This window comes from Artemia franciscana, chromosome 1 (assembly GCF_032884065.1).
Source record: "Artemia franciscana chromosome 1, ASM3288406v1, whole genome shotgun sequence".
Classification (NCBI taxonomy): domain Eukaryota; kingdom Metazoa; phylum Arthropoda; class Branchiopoda; order Anostraca; family Artemiidae; genus Artemia; species Artemia franciscana.
In genome coordinates this window covers 48,324,471-48,348,591 of record NC_088863.1, presented here as the reverse complement: position 1 = coordinate 48,348,591, position 24,121 = coordinate 48,324,471, and the positions used below count along the sequence as shown (strand labels likewise).

At 35.6% G+C, this 24,121-nt stretch overlaps 1 protein-coding gene across 1 annotated transcript in view; it reads left to right on the top strand.

Annotated features, from left to right (window-relative positions):
• The first annotated feature begins 2,078 nt into the window (after nucleotides 1-2,078).
• The window catches only part of LOC136030879 (WW domain-binding protein 2-like), a 34,311-nt gene continuing 12,268 nt past the window's right edge, over nucleotides 2,079-24,121 (top strand). Inside the window, exons 1-2 of the mRNA XM_065709964.1 lie at nucleotides 2,079-2,175; nucleotides 19,930-20,002. Of these exons, the coding sequence (XP_065566036.1) occupies nucleotides 2,094-2,175; nucleotides 19,930-20,002 (155 nt within the window). The 5' untranslated portion in view covers nucleotides 2,079-2,093. The remainder of the gene's footprint in view (nucleotides 2,176-19,929; nucleotides 20,003-24,121) is intronic.

The window sequence follows — 24,121 nt, the reverse complement described above, 5'->3', positions numbered from 1 at the left end:
ACAACTTGATTGTGGTGGCTATAATGCACAAGTACTACAAAAATCTTACAACACATTATGTGTTATGGTAATTGTTCAGTGAGAAAAAAACCATTTTCCTAGTTTAGCTTAATTTGTTATATTTTTGTTCTTATCAGAAATATTTTGTTAATTTTAGGCAGCTGTCCCCCACCCCCTCAAAAAATTCTTACACATTTGCTGGTTTATACTTAACTAGTATTCTACTGAAAACAAAAATTAATATATATTTTGTGTTGAAGAAACATAAAGCCCTTTGGATTTTTTTTATTAAGATTAAGCAGTTTGCTGTTTTCTTTTGATTATAGCACTGCACTTAATTTTTTATGATTTCATTAAATTTGAGTTAATTCTAACAAATAGCTGTGCTTTAGGTTATAAAAGAGCTATTAGTTTGTTATATTGCAGACATGTTGGTTATGAAGTGTAAGAACCAGAGAATGACATTATAACTTGACTTCAAAACAACTTCTCTGTTTCTAAGCTAAATAAAATTCTAAATAACTATTGCTCTCTGAATTCAGGGTTCCTATGTTTTGAGTAAGATATTGATAATCAAATGGAATTTTTGGTCTTTATATATGTATAAGATTTTGCTTTCAAATCAGTTAGGTAGGCCTACTGTTATCTTGAAAAAGGTTTAGGTTAGGAAAATGAAACTTTTAGGGATGGGTCTAGAGACTGAACTATATCATGGGAAAGCATTTTGGAGCATCTAACTCTACTCTTTCTCTCTCTTAAAAATGTTTGCCTTAAATCACCTTAAATCACATTGTCTAATGAAATAAGGATTAAATCCTGTAGAATTGCTGGTTAGTGATGATAACAGTTGGAAATCTCAATATTTGGTCCACACCCTTAAAAATGCTTGTGTTATAAAAGTGAAACCCTTGTAAAATAAATCTTCTACTTAAATGACAAGAAAAAAAGCGTTTTTAGTGTCACAGCTTTGCTCAATTTCAATTTATGACGTCTCCAAGATTTGGAAACTTTCAGGAAATACATTTCTTAAATTTAAATATGAAACACTGATATGGCTTAAAATTCTACTCAAATAACAAGAATTGCATTTTCAGAGCTAAAACCAGAGAAACAGAAACTGCTTGCTGAAAATTATGGTGAGATGGTTTGGTTTTACCAAAATTTTAATAGTTACAGATCAGTCAAGTATGCAAAATTCCCAGACTTAAAAACAGAAGAGGGTTATCACATAAGCTTAGCAATAGCTTCTCAGAGTATGTTTTTAGCTATGGATCAATCACTGACAGTTTCATTCTCCTAACATAACCCCTTTCAAAGATAGCAAAAAGTAGCAAAACTGGAATTTGACTGGAAATTTAATCTATAGCCTGGTAGGCTAGTAGAATTCCAAATCAAAACAAAAAGAAATCAAACTAGAATTTTATCCTCTGTTTAGGGTAGCTCAACAAAGCCAAAGTCTTATCATTTAGGACTTTTTATAGAAGATTTCACTCTTACAGTATGAATAAGCAATTTCCAAGATATTACCTGAACAATTTAACCAGATTCCAATAATTCAGACCCTTCCTATCTCTTCAAATATACCAGAGAGTATGCTAGATAATTTTTCAATTCACTCTGACCTCAAATTAATGTGAAATATGTCAAATCCGGAGGAAATTAAGCCAGTGCTAAATCATTTAATTATAATAGAATGACACTTTTAACACTTTACGGATGGTTTATGTTTGAAATTTTTTGCCCAATCCGACAAGTAAAAAGAGTGTTTTTGCGAAGCAGTTTTGTTTGAGCTCAACCATGTGTATTCGTTTTCAATTTTTGCGTGAAACATACAAGCTGGTTAAACCAAAACTGTCATTGGTTAAACCAACTGATTGACGCAAAAAAAGGCCTGTTATCCCTAGCCTTTCTAATGGCACAAGGCCGGATAAGTATTTGTTTTTATCTTTTATTGTTATCTCTGTGGAAATGCAATCGGACAAGAAAACGAACACGGGGAATGTTGCGTTTAAAAGGTTTGAGATCGCCCAAAAGAAGGATTAAGAATTGGCATTGTAAGAACACCATGGAAAAGCATTTTGAGAAAATTAGATATGAATTTTCTAGGTAGTGATGAGTGTCTTGGATGTTATGACAAGCTGAGAGGAAGTTACGTGGATCAGCTTGAAATAAAAAGTATTTTTTTGCATCAATTAGTTATGCACTTATTCAACCTCAAATATTCCTTGTTCTATCCATAGCCTCTCTTGAAAGGACTGAAAAGCGAAGGAGAAGAAAATAAACGTATATGCTTTTTCAATTCAAGGGAAGGGGATTTTGCAGTTTTTTCAATAAAAATGTACAAAAACAATCTCCAATTGAAAAAGTCTTAAAAGAGTATATTCAAGATCTAGGAAGGTGACAAAAATTTTAAAGGGGATAATTTAAGGATAGAGGCATCATTCCACTGCACCCACCCTTTGTATGTGTTCGGCATGACATTAGGAAATAAGGAAAAATGTGCTAACAAGCCCCTCATTTTTTTAATGGTTAATCTCGGACAACATCACACGTGCAAAGATTTTTGGGGACATTTCAAAACAAAAAAAGAAGCTTTTTACAATACTTTTGGTTGTTTTCTCTTTTGCGATTTCTTTTTATAATGTTCAATCAACGTAAAAAAGATTACTTCAAAACAGAAACATGATGTATTTTTCTTTCACTGCAATGAATTAAACTAAAGGATTATTTTTCAGCCTCAAATATTTTATTCTATCTTTTGTGCAGATTGATGGAGGCGGGGATATGGGGAAGACAAAAAGTCTTTGTTCAAATAATGGAGAACAGGGAATGTTTTTACGTTTTTTTTTAAATGGAAACGCACAATAACTAATTTTGGCTTTATTACCAAAAATAGATATATAGAGAATCTAGGGAGGGGGCAAAAAACTTACAATGAAAGTGAAGGGGCCGATACCTCAACCTCCGGCAGTAATTCCTGGATCTGTCTGGTAAAAAATTTGTACATTAAATAAGCAGCCTTACCCCCTTTTTATTTTAGCTAATCACGGACAATATAAGACGAAAAAATTGAAACTCGTTTCTACTATTTTTGGTTATTTACTTTTTGTAACATCAAGCCAACCACCACAATTGTTCAACAGAAAAGGCCATGTTGACTTGGCCATATCCCGAAAAACCTAACAGCCCCATCATCAAGCAAATGCTTCGAGCTGCTACTTTGCCAGATTAGCTCAGGCGACCTGTCGTTTAGCTGAAGAATTGGTGTCTTCCAAAAAAAAAAAAAACCACACGGAGTCTTCTAGGTGCCCATTGAGGCGTCTACGTCAGGTCCCGCAGTAAGTACAAGTATCCCGGAATGATTGCTTGCTCTCGAATGTGTCGACTAAATCGACGTTGTGCCACCTATAGGTCGTAACTGACAATATTATAATTTTACAGGAGACAGAAATTTTAACCTTCAAAGGTGCAAGCTTGCTTGATATTATTAATATTTTCGTGCATTCAATGAAAATAGCCTGCAAATCCTGGTACTTGGCAGCAGCAAGAGGCAGACGCTTTGGATAAGCTTTCTTGAGCTGCAGTTCGGACTCAGAGGCATTTCCACTTCCCATTCTAATATCAAACGACTTAAAGTTCGATTCAAAATCATACTTGAAATAAACCAAGCTGGGAGCGTCTTTGCAGACACGAATGTACTTGATCTTGTTCCAAAGAACAGTAGTACGGTCGGTTGACTTTTTCTTGTTCTTTATCAGATCTTCTCCAAGCTGGTGAAAGTCCGACCAGTATTTATGATCGTCAATAACATTCACAATGTACGGAAAAGGGTTGATCCGTGCTAGAAGGCAGATGGTCCGCCAGCCCTCGATGGTAAAAACTGGCACGTTCTTGGCAGCCCGTTCAATGCAAGCGTGCATTGTATCTCCCTCTTGCTGCGCATGCCCAGATTCTAGAAAAATATGGTTTATTTCCTGGACATTTGGCAGGGTCATTATCGAAAACACATACATAGCAACCATGAACTGGTTCCTAAACTGTCCCCCACAACAATCGGTCACAGAATAGAACTTTCTCACGTCACCATTTGTTTTCATAGGTTGAACAGAACTGTAAAAGTTTCATTTGAACCCCTCTTGCCATAGGTCTGGTCCCACAAATTGCAAATACCTTCCCTTGAGTTGAGGTCGTACACAGTTAGACTGTAGATGGCCAGTTTGCGCTAATGGAAAATTGGTCCAGCCTCCGACTTTGGTGTCTCAAGCACTTTCTGCAAGTCAACATTGTAAAGCTTTGCTGACTCAAAGCCTTCTTTACACTGATTTATTTTTTCCTTTATTTCATTTTTCAATTCTCTTGCCCTTTTAGCCCTAAGAAGATGTGCATCATAATTTGCTTTTTCACCTTCTTTTTCTGCAGGCAGCAAAAAGTTCCACCTAGTGCAAACTGGACACTGATCTTTCTTGGGAACATGAAAAGATCTGTTCATTGTTTTGAACACTTTAATGTACACTTTTCTTGATGCTGGTCTTCTTCTTTCTTCGACACACTTTTCGAGATATAGTCTGTACAGCTTAGACAAGTTAAGTTGCGTATCCAAATACAGCCTGGTTGAATTTGCTCGGCAGTAATGGGAATCGACTGCAGGGAAACTTTCAGTGTGCTTTCTGATAAAATCAATTTGTTCGTGAGTTACCCTTTTTTTTGAAGTTCTGGGGGCTTGTCTCAGCCCTCTTATCTGAAGAAGCAGTGCCTGCCCCAGAGGTATCCATAACACAGTTTCTGACAAACTTTTCCCCGAGCCCTAGGGCACCAAGAAAAAAGGCTTTGCACACCCTTTTCTTTTCACCTGTGACTGTTAGAAAATAATCGAATGTACTTGTTCGCCTATTTGTCTCTCCCATCTTTCTCTTAGTTGAGCGTTTCACAACATGCTGCAGTATGAACTGTTTTTGTGTATGCATATTCCCATGTAGTCTTCCAAGCTCCCAATAATCGCTGAAAGATTTCTGAATTTCTTCCTCGCTTATGCTTCTACATGAAAAAAACCTGCATTTGCAGGTAATTTTCTTCCACTGACGTTTTTCCACAGTTTTGTTAGTTTTCTGTGACGAGTATTCTTCCCCTGCAGCCCTCTTCCTCTTCCTTGTAAGGTTAGTTTCTTTTGAAGTGGAAGAGACCAACACGACCTCAATTACTTGTTCTTCAGCGTCAAAAACCAAGGGACAGCTACCATGGCTTGAAGATGCATTTCTATATAGTCTCTGCTTCTGTCTCATTTCCCACTGATCCAGAAGGAGCATCTGTGTCTCTAGCAGATATTTCTATAGCTTCTTCTTGACTAGAATCATCGCTTTCAGGCTCAGGCTCAACCTCAGGACGCCAATCATCATCACCATCACTGCCACCTAACAGGTCTTCATCTGATATATCATCAAGATGGTCCAAAATGTCTTTGGTTGATAACACTTGGCCAGTCATGGAAAATCCCTGGAATGGCAAATTTAGGTCAATTTGAAAAGAAACGCTGGAAATTTAATACTTTGTTTCCATGGTAGTGCCAGGAATCAAACCTGTGGCCTTTGAATAAAGGATTCTCAACCTAGAGTGCCAGCAAAGAAAATACTGAAAAAAAACACTTCAAGTCATAGTTGCTGCCATTTTTCACTGCTGTCCCATAAACAATATCTATTTTATTTAGAAAGACTAATTTGAGACTGGTATCAACAAAAATCCCATCAGGGATTGTATTTACTTAAGATACAATTAGCAATATGAAGCTCAGTTTTGTGATATTCTAGTCTTGAAATAATAAAAAAAGAAAAATCATATGTTCTATTTGTTTTCCACCAGCTCACTTGAGGAAAATCATTTATGGCAAAGATACACCCATGGTTGGCTTAGAATCCCTCTAAAATGCTTCAAACAGAAGGAATTTTAAAAACAATTATAGTGATCACCAAGAAGAATATTAAAATAACTCTCTAAACTCGGCACTTTTTAAGACAATTTTTTAGCACAGCAAATGCAAAACTTTAATGGTGTCCTATATATTCTAAAAAAGAATATTAAAATGTGTCAGATGTATTTTGATATTAGATGCCCAAAAACTTTTAGTTAAATCTATGAAATAAAGGGCCAGGCATTCCTTTACAATTTATGCAACATGTAAAAAGAAAATCAATTCAATTTTTTTTTTCACAAAATAAGATTAACTTATTTAGTGATTAATTAACAAAATTAACCACTTAATATAAATTAAGGGAGAATCTTTACCCACCCGCCTCCGGTTTATGGGCCCAGCGCGCTTCCGCTGCGCCAAGCTGCTGTTATGCTTGTTATCAAACAAGTTATTACAATAGAAAATCTCACCAACGGCTTCACTTAGGAAATCAATTTAAATGGTTCTTTTAACTTGCTTCCATCAAGCCTTACCCCTGCTTCAGTACAAATTCTTGTGAACATTCCAGTATGTAATTACGATCACATGTTTCCATGTTTATTTTCTCCCTTTCTGTATCAATAGATTCAAACTGACAAAATTACCTAATTTTTACAAATTTTAAAAAGTTAGCAGCTAGCTTTTTCGATCCACCGACCTCTGGGTTATGGGCCAAGCACGCTTCCGCTGCGCCAAGCTGCTGTTAGTGTAAGAATTTTTCAAACAACTGATGTTATTACAAGAGAAAATTTTACCTTCAATAGGGAAATGGGTTTTTCTAAGCTAGAAAATCGGGGGTTAAGATTTTCCGACAAACTGAGTTTGCATAGTTTGGTTATTCAAGATTATAGCACCTCTTACCTCGGATTTCCTTCTGCTAGCCCAGAATTTATTGAAAAAACTCTTTTTCAAGCATAACTGTGGACAGTAAAGGAAAGGTCGCAACTTACTAATAGACGTAACTGACACGATCCGACAAAAACTGATCCACATAAAGGTCGTAACTACCACTTCCGACCTTTAGGTGGGAAAAGGTTTTCACATACGTCTTTTCAACGTTCTTAGTTGGGACCTTTCACTTTCATATTTACCTACTCTGGGTACAGAACATGAAAAAGAAAAAAAAAACAGATAGGAAGCTGCTGCCATCTCGTTTTTGAAAGAAATGTCAGTTACGACCCTTAGGTGGCACAACGTCGAAATAACTCTGGACAATTGTTCAAGGATAATCATTAAACAGCAAGCTAAAAGAAAAGAATCACTTTAGAAAATCCAACAAGCCTTCACAATTTGGGACATGTGTGCTCATTAGAGGAGGGATTATGTAAAGAAAATTACATTTAGGAATGATGTGAGTAAGCATTTTTGAATGTTTTAAAGTAGTTTCCACATTTTCACAATTCTAGAAATTCCTTGTGAAGAGTGAAAATAAGTTGTTAAGTGGTACCCATCTTGGTAGACATTTCTTTGGCAAATATCTAGTGGCTAGCCTCTTGTGGGTAAAATTCTAGTTAATTGACTTCTTGCTATCTCAGAAAGTGTTTATGTAAAGGAAATGAAACTTTCAGGGATGAATCTACAGACTAAAGTATGTCCCAGGAAGGTATTTTGAAGCAACTACCTCCACTCCTTCTCCCTCTACTGGGCCCTGAAATTTGCCTACATGACAGGTCTATACCTATTGAAATTTTGACAAAACAACATTTTACCTTAATTTTCAGTTACTAATTGCTTTTTCTCTGCCCTTAGGTCTGAAAATGCAATTCCTGTTATTTGAGTAGAATCTTAACCTATAACAACGTTTTTTTTTTCAAAATTTAGAAAATGTATTTCCATATCTTTAAAACCTTATAAAATGGAACTGAGCAAAGTTTTGAAGCTGAAAACAATTTTGTTGTACTTCAATTAAGCAGAAGATCTGTTTTGCAGTGTTTCACTTTTATAAGACACATATTTTTAAAGGTCACAAAGGTCAGGGCCCTCTAGAGGGAGAAGGAGTGGAGGTAGTTGCTTCAAAATGCCTTCCTGGGACATATTTTAGTTGGTAGATTCATCCTTGAAAGTTTCATTTCCCTTACATAAACACTTTCTGAGATAGCAAGAAGTCAATTAACTAGAATTTTACCCTCTTCTGTAGTAAACATGTTAAACAAATAAAGATAGTACCATCAGATTCGTTTTTAAAGCAATTTCTAAATTTCATGGTCACTCCTCTAACAATGCACCAGCCCCTCCTGATGGTCTATTATTTATCTAAATAATTTTTTTTTGATTTAGTCAAACTTACAATACATCACAGACTGTTTGTTGAAAGAGGTATTTGCAGTTTCAGCTGAACTTTTGTCTGCAATTGTTTGGAATTGTTATCATAAGCATACATCCTTTGGTTCCTGCTTACTCTAGTCCTGCATCTGGGAATATACAGACCAGATAATGTCTAACAATTTCTATTCTATAGAATGTTAAAATATTATCCAACCACACTTATATTTCAGTTAAATTATCCAACTAGATTGCTGATTGAAAAGTTCTTTTAAACAAACCCAACATTAACCAACTACAGAAATAATAGAAATTTAAAAGAAAATTATTTTAGCCCACTAGCCAAATGCAATAAAGCATAAGAGCCAACTGGTTTCTCTAACCAGGTTGATAATAGTTTATCTTGACTCTTCTGATAGGTTATATTATGATGTTAAACTTGGCAAATAATTAAATTCTTCATGCAAACTAGTGATAACATCCAACTAGCCAGGGATTTTTTTTTTCTCTTAGGCATAGCATTAGTATCTAACTAGGTGGCCAACCAATCAGATAATTATATCTTTTAGCCATATGATCAACATCTAACTAGATAGATAATACTTTAGTATTCCAGTGAAAAGTCTTGTGTCACATCAATTGATGAATTATAAAATGAACTACAAACCTGAGTTTACAGTTAAGAAATTTTGTTTATTAGGATCTTTTGTTCTTTTTTTATGGTCTTTGTCATTGTGTTGCAAACTATCCATAAATTCAATCTTGCAATAAAACCAATGTGTGCATCTCTTTGAGATATGGTTGAAATGCTTTAATACAAACAGCTTATAAAATTTGATTGTCTTTAAGGAATACAGTAAAAAGCACTGATTTCTGAAGCATAACTAACAAACAAATATTGTTGTACTTCTTTATCTATTTTCTTTTCTTCTGAAACATCAAAGTTACTAGAGTCTACATTGGTTTAAAAGTTCATATTGTAGAATTTTTGGATTCTTGCCTTTAATCCTACCATAAGATATTTTCAGCAGGGCAGTTTCCAACTTTGTTATTTGTTGGTAGAACCCACATTTTAAAGAGGCTTGTTGCACTACTTGCATCCAAACTATGTTGAGACCTATGGTGTCTGAAAACACAGCTATTCTGATCACTGATACATTGGTTCTAAAGAAACAGACATCCTGCAATCTGAATAAATCTGCTAGTCGAAATGGCATTCACTCATGTATCCTACATGAATATTGTACAGTTTTGTGTCAACCTCTTTCCCTTCTTTTCAAGTTATTATTGAATGTTTCCAGAATGCGTCTGGATTGGAAAACTGCACTTATTATTCCTATATTTAAAAAAGGTAGAAAGGTCCTTGCTGAAAATGATTGACCCATTAGCATGACATAGCTGTTGTTAAGGTTCTTGAAAGAATAATCAATTCCACAGTTGTTAAACACCTTGAAGAAAATTATATTTTACATAGTTCACACCATGGCTTTTGTTCAGGAAGATCTGTTGACACCAATCCCCTTGAATCATATGATCACACCACCAAGTTGTTTGATATGGAGGTGCCTGCAGACATGATTCTGCTTGACTTTTCTAAAGCTTTTGACAAAGTGTGTCACAAGTAACTTAAAATTCAATTATGTGCAGTGAAACTTAAGAGAAATCCATGCTTTGGATTCTTGATTTTCTTTATGTGTAATATCAATGTGTCCAGTTATTTGATTACTCTTCTAATTGTATTTTTTCTTTCTCTACCAATGTTCTGAGTGGATTTCCTCAGGGAATAGTTTTGGGTCCTACACTATTTGACATATCCATCAATGGTGCTCCTTCCTTTATCAGCAGAAAATCAACTCTTTATGCAGAAAAACTGAGACTTTTGGACCAGCTTTGTCCTGTGAAGATCATACACTGCCAAAAAATAATCTTCAACTCCCTGGTCAATGGGCTGAGGCCTGGCTTCTTGAAATTCAATGTTGCCAAGTGGCATATCATTCACTTTGGCAAACTGAATCCTTGCTGCACTTATTTTTTCTTATGCCACCCACTCTCCTCTGTAAATAATGAGCAGGATCTTAGTGTCATTATTGACAGTGAACTAAAATTCAGAACTCATGCTAACAGGTCTGTTGCTGGGGCTAGTTCAACCATGGGACTGATTAAGCATACTATTTTCTCTCATTACCCTAAAGTCATCAGTTTTCTATATAAGGACTTGAGTGTCCTAAGTGTGAAGTTGGAATGTCTCTTGCTTCCCCATATTTAAAAAAAAAGACTTAAATGTTCTTGCAGATGTACAGAGACATTACACTAAAGGGATATCTTGCATGTGGGAGTTTTCCTACACTTTAAGACCATCAAAGGTGGATCTCCCTACACTTCTTGACAGGGAAAATATAGGGGATGCTATTTTAGCCTACAAGTTATTGAGAGCTATTATTCTCCCAGCATTATTCCCTACAATTGGTGACAACTCAAGAACTAGAGTTATCACTGAAACTTGTCAACCTGTCTGCAATATTGAGAGTCTGTGCTCAATTATTTTCACCATTCATTGTCAACAGTTGGAACAAATTATCTGATGAAAAAGTTAATGCTGAACCTGTTGATGTTTTCAAACAAAGGCTAGAAGATGAGTGGTCCTCTGGAGATTCTGAACTAAATTGGGATACTACTGAACATGGAACAGCACCTGATCACTAATGAACTTTATATACAACTCATTGTCATCATTCTAAATCTCTACAAGGACAAGTACTTAGATTGCTCCTAGCTGCAATTTTAAGGTTATAACCTTATTTGAAATTGTTAGAAAAAAGAAGTAATAAGAATGGAAGGAAATGTGATAATCTGAGTAATGGAGTGCATGCTGTATATTTTAAAGTATAATTTTTTTTTGTTTATGCATTTAAAGGGCTGGATCTGGGACCATTAAGGGGGGAGGTCAGGGCTTGTTTGCATTGTCAGGAAAGTGACCATGATATTTGTAAATAACATACAAAATGATGTCTAGCGGCAGCATATTTATTTATATAGCATGTTGCCTTCAGAAAAAGCAAACAGAAAAGTTGTATGTTCTTTAGGAAGGCAACTATGATACTTAAACAGAACATCAAATAAGTAATATAATGTTAATGCTTTTATTTCATTAGTATGTTTGCTTAAGAAGAAGCTAACTAGTCGATTTTCATCAGCTCTTTTCATCTTCTGACACTTTTGCACTACAAGGAAATATACCTAACAGCTGGACTGGTAATCACCACCTCAGAAGTAAAATCACAGTTGTCTAAAGCATCTTAGTGAGTATGTGATTAGCTTCAATATTCAGTAAAATTTCAGTTTTTTTCATGTCATATCTAGATAGAAAGTAAACACACCTTAGTGCTAGGTAACTAGTAAAATTCCAGTGATACCCTGCCTGTGATATCCAGTCCTGCTAAAATTAGACAGCTTTAAGTTAGACTATAAAATAAGCTTCAAACTGGTCAGCTACCTAAAGAGCTCTGGTCAGTATACACCATGAAATTAGCTAATCATTTGGCTTTAAACCCTCATATATATATATATATATATATATATATATATATATATATATATATATATATATATATATATATATATATATATATATATATATATATATATATATATATATATATATATATATATATATATATATATGCCTGAGCTGACCTATTAGTAAGCTAGTAGTTGAGCTCTACCAGAATGCACTGTGATATTAGCCTTCTAGTTAGGTATTAAAATCTCAAATATATTAGCTTAATCATTTCACTCTTGGTAAAACATCATTACAAAAATCAAACTGCACATGAAGCTCGGCTTATTGTAGGCCACACAATACCATAGTAAGATACCAAAATAATGGTGAGCAATAAGGGAGATGTGGCAGCCCTAGAGAGCGTACAGAGAAGAGCAACTAAGCTTTGTGCCCCACACCATCAGCTTCCCTACCCTGAACGTCTGCGTTGCCTGAAGATACCCGCATTGGTTTACCGGCAGCACAGAGGAGATGTCATTTTTGTCAAGAAAATGTACCAAAACAACATAGCTAACTCTATTTTTACTCCCTTCCTTGCCACTATGACATGAGGCCACTCAATAAAGCTGCTACAGGAGCACTCCAGACGCAGAAAGAGGACGAACTTTTTCTCAGTATGTGCTGTCTCAACTTGGAACAGTCTTTCCAATGAGACTGTCACTGGTGAATTGATTAATTCTTTCAAAAATGTTGTTGATTTGGAGTGGAGTAACACAGAATGGAAGTACCAGTGGGAGGCCACACCCCATCACACCCACTAATTGTGTTACCTCATCAATTCAACAGCGAGATGTTCTACAGGAGGATGCAGTCCACCTTATCTTGCTGTAAATGCGATTTAAGGTAATACACTAAATCACACAATGCATCCAAGATTTACACTTGAGTAAATCAAAGACCACTTGAAAAGAACAATTAATAATTGTGATTGTCCAAAACGAGGAAAACAAGCAGAAAAGACCGTGTTAGCATTAGACCATAATAAAACAAACACAGAGCAAATCAGAAATGAGGTGCCCTTATTAAAGGGCACCCTATAAAAGGATATAGCTGAGGAAGCCTAAATGCTTATTCATGTGCAGTGAATCAAAACATGCATTAATTCAAAAATGTTCAGAAGTAAAAAACAAAACAATTTTTTTAAACTGCAAGTAAGGAGCAGCATTAAAAGTTAAAACAAACAGAATGGTCAAAGTTTGTAACTTGCAGCCGCTGTCCTGGGGACTGTGGGGGATTAAGTTGTCCCTAAAGACATAGTTATTAGGTTATTGACTAAGCTGAATAGAATGGTAATCTTAAATTTTGATCCTGTGACTTTGGGTGGGGGCGGAAATGTGCATGGGTTGGGGCCTAGGTGCCCCACCTAAAAGTCACAAGCTCAGATATGAGCTTGAAACTTCTACAACAAGGCTCTCTGTTATGCTGAATCTGATGGTGTGATTTTGTTAAAATTTTGTGACTTTTAGGGGGTGTTTCCTCCTATTTTCTAAAATAAGGCAAATTTTCTCAGGCTCATAATTTTTCATGGGTAAGCGTAAGACTAAACTTGATGAAACTTATATATTTAAAATCAGCATTAAAGTGCAATTCTTTTGATGCAACTATGGGTATCAAAATTAAGTTTTTTAGAGTTTTGTTTACTATTGAGCTAACCTGTTGTAGCGCAGTGGATTGGTGCTCTGCTTGGCAATACAGGGCCCAGGGTTCAATCCCCGCCACAGCAAGGTTGGGCGAAAAGCTTGCTACTTGTTCCTGTGAAAACACCCAGCAACTGAAACGTTGATTCGACGCCCTATGCGCCAGCAATGGCTCTGGGGGATCTTTTTTTGCTATTGAGCTGGATTGATCCTTACTACAGTTTGTTACCACAAACTGTTTGATATTCAGTGAAGAGGCTTGCACTGCCTTATCTAGTAGACTATTTCAATCATTCATCCTAGTTACTGACTAGTATTATTCTCAATAATGGGTTTGAGGTATTCCTTTTATAATTTTGGCACTACCCTCTGGTTGCTGAATTTGTTTGAGTAGAAAAATACATCTTAAATCTTGTCTTACCAAGTCCATTTTTATGGCACTTGGTATTAACCAAGTGACATATAGCAATTGCAAATACTGTTGGTCTGTCTGTCCTGGTTTTGCTACTTTAGGCACTTCCAGGTAAACTAGGACGATGAAATTTGGCAGGCGTATCAGGGACTGGACCAGATAAAATTAGAAATAGTCGTTTTTGTGATTTGACGATCTGGTGGGGGAATGTTGGGTCAGTTCATTTGAAAAAAATACAAAAATGAAGTATTTTTAACTTGCAAACAGGTGATGGGATCTTAATGAAATTATATGTTTGGAATGATATCGTGTCTCAGAGCTCTTATTTTAAATCCTGATCAGATCCGTTGACATTGAGGGAATTGAGGGGGGAACCTAAAATCTTGGAAAATGATTAGAGTTGAGGGATTGGAATGAAACCTGGTGGGAAAAATAAGCACAAGTCTTAGATAAATAATTGACATAACTGGAACGTATATGCTCTGTTTGGGGAGTTGGGGGGGGGGGTAGTTAATTCTGAAAAATTAGAAAAAATAAGGTTTTTTGAACTTACAAATGAGTGATTGGATCTTAAAGAATTTTGATTTTTGGAAGGATATCATGTCTCAGAGCTCTTCTTTTAAATCCCGACCAGATTTGGTGACATTGGGGGAGTTGAGGGGCCTAAAATCATGGAAAACGCCTAGAGTGAAGGGATTGAAATGAAGCTTGGTGTCAAAAATAATCATTTGCCCTAGATACGTGATTGAAATAACCGGAATGGATCTGCTGTCTTTGGGGGAAGAGGGTTAATTCTGAAAAATTAAAAAAGAGGTATTTTTTACTTACAAAAAAGTGATTGGATCTTGATGAAATTTGATGTTTAGAAGGATATTGTGTCTCAGAGCTCTTATTATAAATCCTTTCCGGATCCAGTGATGGGGAAGTTTGGGGGGTCAAACCCAAAATCTCGGAAAACGCTTAGAATAGAGGGATCGGGATGAAACTTGGTGGGAAAAACACGCACAAGTCCTAGATACGGGATTCGCATAACTGGAACGGATCTGCTCTCTTTGGGGAAGTTGGTGGGGGGGGGGGGGGTCATTTCTAAAAAAAATAGAAAAAATAAATATTTTTGACTTACAGAAGAGTGACTGTTTCTTAGTGAAATTTCATATATAGAAGGTCCTCGAAACTCAGATCTCTTATTTTGAATTCTGGGGAACCTTGGACAATAAGGTTTTCTGGGGGGGGGGACCTTGGACAACTTTTATAGCAGAGAGATTAGCATGAAACTTGATGGAAAGAATAAGCACAAGTCCAAGATAGGGGATTGACATAGCCGGACCGGATCCACTCTTTTTGGTGTAGTTGGGGAGGGGGGGGGGGTAATTCGGAAAAATTAGAAAATATGAGGTATTTTTAACTTATGAATGGGTGATCAGATCTTAATGAAATTTGATATCTAGAAGGATCTTGTGCTTTAGAACTCTCATTTTAAATCTTGACCAGATCTGGGGACATTGAGAGGAGTTGGAGGGGGAAACCGAAATTCTTGGAAAACATGAAAATCAAGGTATCTTACAAATGAGTGATCAGATCTTAATGAAACTTGGTATATAGAAGAATCATATGTTTCAGACGCTCTATTTTCAATTCGAATCGGATCCGGGGACACAGAGGGTCGGGGGGGGGATATACAGAAATCTTGGAAAACCCTTAGAGTAGAGAGATTGGGATGAAACTTGACGGGAAGAATAAGCACAAGTTATAGATACAAGACTGACATAATTGGTACGGATCCGTTATTTTTGAGGGAGCTGGGGTTGTTAATTTGGAAAAATCAGAAAAATTGAGGTATTTTTAACTTAAGAACCAGTGACCAGATCTTAATAAAATTTGATATTTAGATGGAACTCATGTCTCAGAGCTCTTATTTCAAATCCCAACCAGATCTTTTGACATTGGGTGGTGTTGGATGGGGAAACTGGAAATCTTGGAAAATGCTTATAAATGTTGTAGATATGTGATTGCCGTAACTGGACTGGATCAGCTCTCTTTTATGGAGTTAGGTGGTTGGGTTCAGTGCTTTGGCAAGTTTGGTGCTTCTGGACGTGCAAGGACAATGAAAATTGGTAGGCGTGTCAGGGAGCTGTACAAATTGACTCGATAAAGTCGTTTTCCCTGATTTGACCATCTGGGGGGGGGCTGAAGGAAGAGGAAAAATTAGAAATATTGAGGTATTTTTAACTTACAAGTGGGTGATTGGATCTTAATGAATTTTGATATTTAGAAGGACTTTGTGACTCAGAGCTCTTATTTTAAGTCCTGACCTGCATTAAGCCTCTGATTTTCCTTTTAAAGTAATCTATTGACTCTTAAAATTTTGCTAGAGCTCATACCATATGAGCTCCTTGCTCTTATTGGGTCTACTTTAAGTAGTTTAAAAATACTGGCAGTTTCAAGGCAGTGAGTTGTACTTCATGGAGAGATTTTTCCTAGCTAGAACTTGCTTTGTTGCTTTTTGCTATATTTGTTTTCAATCTTCATGGAATGTTTCATAACATGGGCCTCAGACAATGTCTGTATATTTGATAGTAGGATTTACTATACGTTTAAACAGTATAGCTGAAAAAGAAGAAGAAGAAACAGTAATGAAAATGTCTGGCTGCTCATGTGCTTGAACAGTCAGCCTGTCAAGTTTAGAGAGTTAAATTCCATGATTATGGCATTAGAGCACCTTGTGAATAATCAACATTTGTTTCCTAATTTACAAAATATAACGGTTTATTCTGGTTTTTGTCAAGCCTAGAGCTGTTGTATTCAGCTTCTCAGTATAAGTATAAGTATCAGAATAAGTTAGCATTATTAATACTCTTGCTTCAAGAGGCGTAGGTGCATTTTTGTATCAGTTTCCTACTTCAAGTGGCTCAATTTCCTTGTCCACTCTTTGCAGACATTGCAGTATAAAAAATGAAACAGTTGGACCTTGCCTCTTTGAATGTAATAAGCTGACATGTGCACAGTATACCTTACAATTTAAACTGTTAAACTGCTTCAAACACCACAAACATCAGCTAAGAGTCTACTGCAAGATATCTAAGCAGATTCAAGATCAATAAGGAGTAATCATGGAAATAGCTTATTCAACTCACGGAGTGAGTCAGAAGAAAAAGGGCTAACTAGTCTTGACTGAAAAAGCCCTCATTTGCTGAAATAGAAGAAGAAGAATCACATTACTCTCAGTAATTTGTAATAAAAAGAAGAAGAAGAAGAATTTGTTAAGAACATGAATTTGTAAAGACAAGAAGGTATAATTCAGTTAAGAAATAATGTCTATCAATACTGCACACAACCAAGCAGGAATCCTGATTCATGCTGGAGAACAGTAAGTAGGTTAAGACTGTAATTTATGCACTTGGTCTTTGCCTAGATAGGCTATTGTTAGATTTTTAGATATTGAATAATCTGCCAAGTAGATGATAAAGGAAGAGGAAGAAACCAAGTAGCCTAGTTAGAAGGCTAACCACCACTTTGATAATGTAAACTATTATCCTAAGCTCTATGCCTTCTAGCCATAAAGTTGGCCAAAAACATGCCAAGGAGAATATGTTATCATGCCACTATATTTATGCTACCCTGTTTCTTGGGCTTAATCCTGAAAGATTACATTGCCTATATCATGGGTCATTAGCCTACCTATCTAAATTTATAGGCTACATGAATTTTTTAACTTAAGTTAAAGTTTCCAATCTCTTTGTCAATAACTCGTGTTTTTTTTTAATTTCTAGCTATTATTTCCTTGAAATTCAAGCTGTGTTGACATTTTCCCTTGAAATTTAAGATACAGCCAATATTCACTAAATTTTACTTATTCTAGCCTACCTTTTAAATGAGGATGTGTTGGTTTTCATATGGATGGTGAAGTCCTCCTTTCACAAGAGTGCAGACAGGTTGTAATTATAGTCTCCTTTTGTTAGTTTGGTAAAATTCTAGTTTAGTGACTTCTTGCTATCTTGGAAAGGGGTTAGGTTAGGAAAATGAAACTTTCAGGGATGAGTCTACAGGCTAAAGTATGTTATGGGAAGGTACTTTGAAGTACCTACCTCCACTCCTTCTCCCTCTAAAATTCTGAAATCCCAACCAGATCTTTTGACATTGGGTGGTGTTGGATGGGGAAACTGGAAATCTTGGAAAATGCTTATAAATGTTGTAGATACGTGATTGCTGTAACTGGACTGGATCAGCTCTCTTTTATGGAGTTAGGTGGTTGGGTTCAGTGCTTTGGCAAGTTTGGTGCTTCTGGACGTGCAAGGACAATGAAAATTGGTAGGCGTGTCAGGGAGCTGTACAAATTGACTTGATAAAGTCGTTTTCCCTGATTTGACCATCTGGGGGGGGGGGGGCTGAAGGAAGAGGAAAAATTAGAAATATTGAGGTATTTTTAACTTACAAGTGGGTGATTGGATCTTAATGAATTTTGATATTTAGAAGGACTTTGTGACTCAGAGCTCTTATTTTAAGTCCTGACCTGCATTAAGCCTCTGATTTTCCTTTTAAAGTAATCTATTGACTCTTAAAATTTTGCTAGAGCTCATACCATATGAGCTCTTTGCTCTTATTGGGTCTACTTTAAGTAGTTTAAAAATACTGGCAGTTTCAAGGCAGTGAGTTGTACTTCATGGAGAGATTTTTCCTAGCTAGAACTTGCTTTGTTGCTTTTTGCTATATTTTTTTTTCAATCTTCATGGAATGTTTCATAACATGGGCCTCAGACAATGTCTGTATATTTGATAGTAGGATTTACTATACATTTAAACAGTATAGCTGAAAAAGAAGAAGAAGAAACAGTAATGAAAATGTCTGGCTGCTCATGTGCTTGAACAGTCAGCCTGTCAAGTTTAGAGAGTTAAATTCCATGATTATGGCATTAGAGCACCTTGTGAATAATCAACATTTGTTTCCTAATTTACAAAATATAACGGTTTATTGGCATTAGAGCATCTTGTGAATAATCAACATTTGTTTCCTAATTTACAAAATATAACGGTTTGTTCTGATTTTTGTCAAGCCTAGAGCTGTTGTATTCAGCTTCTCAGTATAAGTATAAGTATCAGTATAAGTTAGCATTATTAATACTCTTGCTTCAAGAGGAGTAGGTGCATTTTTGTATCAGTTTCCTAATTCAAGTGGCTCAATTTCCTTGTCCACTCTTTGCAGACATTGCAGTATAAAAATGAAACAGTTGGACCTTGCCTCTTTGAATGTAATAAGCTGACATGTGCACAGTATACCTTGCAATTTAAACTGTTAAACTGCTTCAAACACCACAAACATCAGCTAAGAGTCTACTGCCAGATATCTAAGCAGATTCAAGATCAATAAGGAGTAATCATGGGAATAGTTTATTCAACTCACGGAGTGAGTCAGAAGAAAAAGGGCTAACTAGTTTTGACTGAAAAAGCCCTCATTTGCTGAAATAGAAGAAGAAGAATCACATTAGTCTTCAGTAATTTGTAATAAGAAAGAAGAAGAATTTGTTAAGAACATGAATTTGTAAAGACAAGAAGGTATAGTTCAGTTAAGAAATAATGTCTATCAATACTGCACACAACCAAGCAGGAATCCTGATTCATGCTGGAGAACAGTAAGTAGGTTAAGGCTGTAATTTATGCACTTGGTCTTTGCCTAGATAGGCTATTGTTAGATTTTTAGATATTGAATAATCTGCCAAGTAGATGATAAAGGAAGAGGAAGAAACCAAGTAGCCTAGTTAGAAGGCTAACCACCACTTTGATAATGTTAAACTATTATCCTAGGCTCTATGCCATCTAGCCATAAAGTTGGCCAAAAACATGCCAAGGAGAATATGTTATCATGCCACTATATTTATGCTACCCTGTTTCTTGGGCTTAATCTTGAAAGATTACATTGCCTATATCATGGGTCATTAGCCTACCTATCTAAATTTATAGGCTACATGAATTTTTTAACTTAAGTTAAAGATTCCAATATCTTTGTCAATAACTCGTGTTTTTTTTAATTTCTAGCTATTATTTCCTTGAAATTCAAGCTGTGTTGACATTTTCCCTTGAAATTTAAGATACAGCCAATATTCACTAAATTTTACTTATTCTAGCCTACCTTTTAAATGAGGATGTGTTGGTTTTCATATGGATGGTGAAGTCCTCCTTTCACAAGAGTGCAGACAGGTTGGTATTATAGTCTCCTTTTGTTAGTTTGGTAAAATTCTAGTTTAGTGACTTCTTGCTATCTTGGAAAGGGGTTAGGTTAGGAAAATGAAACTTTCAGGGATGAGTCTACAGGCTAAAGTATGTTATGGGAAGGTACTTTGAAGTACCTATCTCCACTCCTTCTCCCTCTAGAGGGTCCTGACCTTTAAAAATATGTGTGTTATAAAAATGAAACCTTGTAAAATAGATCTTCTACTTGAAGGAAGTACAACAAAATTGTTTTCAGCTTCACAACTTTGCTCAATCCCAATTTATAAGGTTTTAAAAATATTCTAATACATTTCCTAAATTTTGAAGAAAAAAACATTGATATGGCTCAGAATTCTACTCAAATAACAGGAGTTGCATCTTCAGAACTAAAGGCAGAATAAAAGCAACTGGTAACTGAAAATTAAGGTAAAATTTTGTTTTGTCAAAATTTGAATAGGTATAGACCTGTCATGCAGGCAAATTTCAGGGCCCTCTAGAGGGAGAAGGAGTGGAGGTGGGTACTTTAAAATACCTTCCTGGGATATACTTTAGCCATTAGACCCATTCCTGAAAGTTTTGTTTTCCTAACCTAATTGCTTTCCAAGATAGCCAATTGTCAGTGAACTAGAATTTTACCTAAGTTATCTACTGATACCCATTTTTGTACACATTTATTTGAAGTACCTACTATTACTTTGAAGTACCTACTATTACTTTGAAGTACCTACCTCCACTCCTTCTCCCTCTAGAGGGTCCTGACCTTTAAAAATATGTGTGTTATAAAAATGAAACCTTGCAAAATAGATCTTCTACTTGAAGGAAGTACAACAAAATTGTTTTCAGCTTCACAACTTTGCTCAATCCCAATTTATAAGGTTTTAAAAATATTCTAATACATTTCCTAAATTTTGAAGAAAAAAAAAACTTTGATATGGCTCAGAATTCTACTCAAATAACAGGAGTTGCATCTTCAGAACTAAAGGCAGAATAAAAGCAACTGGTAACTGAAAATTAAGGTAAAATTTTGTTTTGTCAAAATTTGAATAGGTCATGTCATGCAGATCTGTCATGCAGGCAAATTTCAGGGCCCTCTAGAGGGAGAAGGAGTGGAGGTGGGTACTTTAAAATACCTTCCTGGGATATACTTTAGCCATTAGACCCATTCCTGAAAGTTTTGTTTTCCTAACCTAACCGCTTTCCAAGATAGCCAATAGTCAGTGAACTAGAATTTTACCTAAGTTATCTACTGATACCCATTTTTGTACACATTTATTTGGCAAAAATTTAGTGGTTTGTTAACACATCTTTGTTAAAAAAGGTATTTACAGTTTCAACTGAACTTATATCTGTGATTGTTTGAAAATCTTATTTGACATTGTTAAAAATGTTGATAGGAATGGAAAGAAACATTAATCTGGGACCATCAAGGGAGAGGTCAGGGTTAGTTTGCATTGTCAGAAAAGTAACCATGATATATGTAAATAGCATGCAACATGATATCTTCGTGGTATCACATTTATTTATATAGCATGTTTCCTTCAGAAAAGGTAAAAAGAAAAGCAAGAGAAGTTGCTTGTTCTTCAGGAACTGCAATACTTGAAGAAAACATAAAATAAGGAATATAATACCAGTGATTTTATTTCATTTGTATGTTTGCTTCACAAGAAGCCAACTAGTAGATATTCATCAGTTCTATTTATCTTCTGACACTTTTGGGCTTCAAGGAAAGATGCCCAATAGCTGGACTGGTAATTCCACTTCAACAGTAAAGTCACAATTGTCTAAATTGTCTTAGTAAGTATGTGATTAGCTTGAATATTTGGTAAACTTTGAGTTTTTTTGTCATATCTAGATAGAAAGTCAACACACCATAGTCCTGGGTAAATATTAAAATCCCAGCAATACTTAGCAGTGGAGCTTAATTTATTCAGCTGTCAGTTAGACTATAAGATAAGCTTACTAGTTGCCAATTAGGATCTCAGGCATATGTACCCTAGAGCTTGAATCAACAAATTTACTAGCTATCAATATACTGACAACGAATATACACTGTCAGTATACACTGGGAAATTGGCTTAATATGTGTTTACCAAATTCTCCTTTATATATACACTTGAGCTTGAACTAACCAATTAGTCATTTAGCAGTTGAGCTCTAGCAATGTGCACAAGGATATTAGCCATCTAGTTAGCTATTAAAATCTCAGATATAGTAGCCTAATTATTTCATTCATGGTAAAACATCAAACAGTATATGAAGCTTGGGTCAATGTAGGCCACACAAAACCATTGTAAAACACCAAAAATTATGGTGTGCAATACACTAAATCACAGTGCATCCAAGATTTAATGCTAATTATAGTAAAAACACCTAAAAAAGAGCAGTTAGTAATAGTGATAATTCAAAACAAGGAAAGTAGAAAAATAGAATAGACCAAGTTGGCATTAGACAATGAAAAAAAAATAAAGGAGTAGGCTCTGCTTATCTAAGAGGAGTAGGTTAAAAGCTATGAATATTGCTGAGATAGTTATAAGGGGACCAAGAGTGATGTCTGTTGGAATAAAATTTGAAATGAAATCAACTGGACTATTAGGGATTTTCTGGTGGCAATCAATAAATATTTAGGTATAATAAAATAACACTGAGGAGTGCTTGCATGGTAAGGAGAGAGTAACCAGAGACTGGATACTTGATGGTAGAAATTCATGGTATCCAGACTAAGCTAAATTTAGATTTTGTTTAGCAATTATATGCTCAACTGATGATAGGTCTGTATCTATGTAAAGGCTATTTGAAAGTGTATAGCTGAGGAAGCCAAAATCTTGGTTTGACTGCTCTATTCTGAGGAGACTGAAGACACTGCAAAAGAAATTTGTTGGTGCCTCTCAACACCAAGTAGCAATATGACAAATGTGGAAACATTGAAGTGTAATACAAGATAAGTATTATACCTGGTGAAAGATAAGAATGTATAGCTTATAGGAACAGTGCCTTTCCTAGAATGTGCTTACCCTGGCAATATACACTGAGATTTTTAGTTATACATCCAACATTAATAATAAGGCTCTATGTCACTTCTCCAACATGTAAAGGTTACTTTCTCCCTGCTCTGTCTAGTCTATTTTTGAAAACATTCAAAGAAGAAGCTTGCATTGCTTTGTCTAGTAGACTACTCAAATCATTCATCCTTGTTATTAACTGGTGCAATTCTCAATAATGGGTTTGAGCTATTCCTTAATAATTTTGGCAGTGTCCTCTTGCTCCTGAATATGTTGGAGTAGAAAAATATGCCCCAAATCTTGTCTTACCAAGTTCTTTTTTGAGTCTACATTAGTCTAAGACTGGCATTCTCAGGGCAGTGATTTGTGCCCCATAAAAAAAGAATTGTTCTTACTGGTACTTGGTTTGTTGCCTTTTATATATCTTCATAGAATCTCTTTAATAACTTGGGCCTCAGACAATGTCTGTATATTTGATTGTAGGATTTACTATACATTTGAGCGGTATCTCTGCATCTTTGTGCGTCAGTATTGGTTTGTAAAGTTTGGTGTCACCTGCCAAAAGTTCAATTGTATTCAACATTGATGACTGCCTTAAGACAAGGGAGCAAATAAAGGTTGGATGGATTTTAAGCAATAAGAAGGAATCAAGATTTATACCCAGAAATTTGATATCTGTGGACTGAGGTATGGTCTTATTTCTATATAATAAATCAATAGAAGAATTAGGCTTGAATATGTAGTATGGCTGTTCTAAATGCATTGCTATAGCTTTTTGACTGTTTAATCATACCCACCAATTCGTAATAATCTTAAAGAATATATCTAACAGGTGAAAACACTCCTACAGTTCTGAACCTATTAGTCAAGGTATACTCGCCATTCAGCTCAAATTGATGTTCAACAATACCCAATTTTACATGATATGATGAAGGACTGTAAGTGCAGCAAGCTAAGGTATTAATTTCCCAAAATTCTACCTGCAATCACCTTCTCTCTAGGTACTAAAAGATGGGGAGCTGGAAATTACGCTCATAGAAAATTGCATCAATGTGGCTTGCTTGTGTGAAGCTTGATCCATGTCTGACTTGTGCATGGTCAGTTCTGG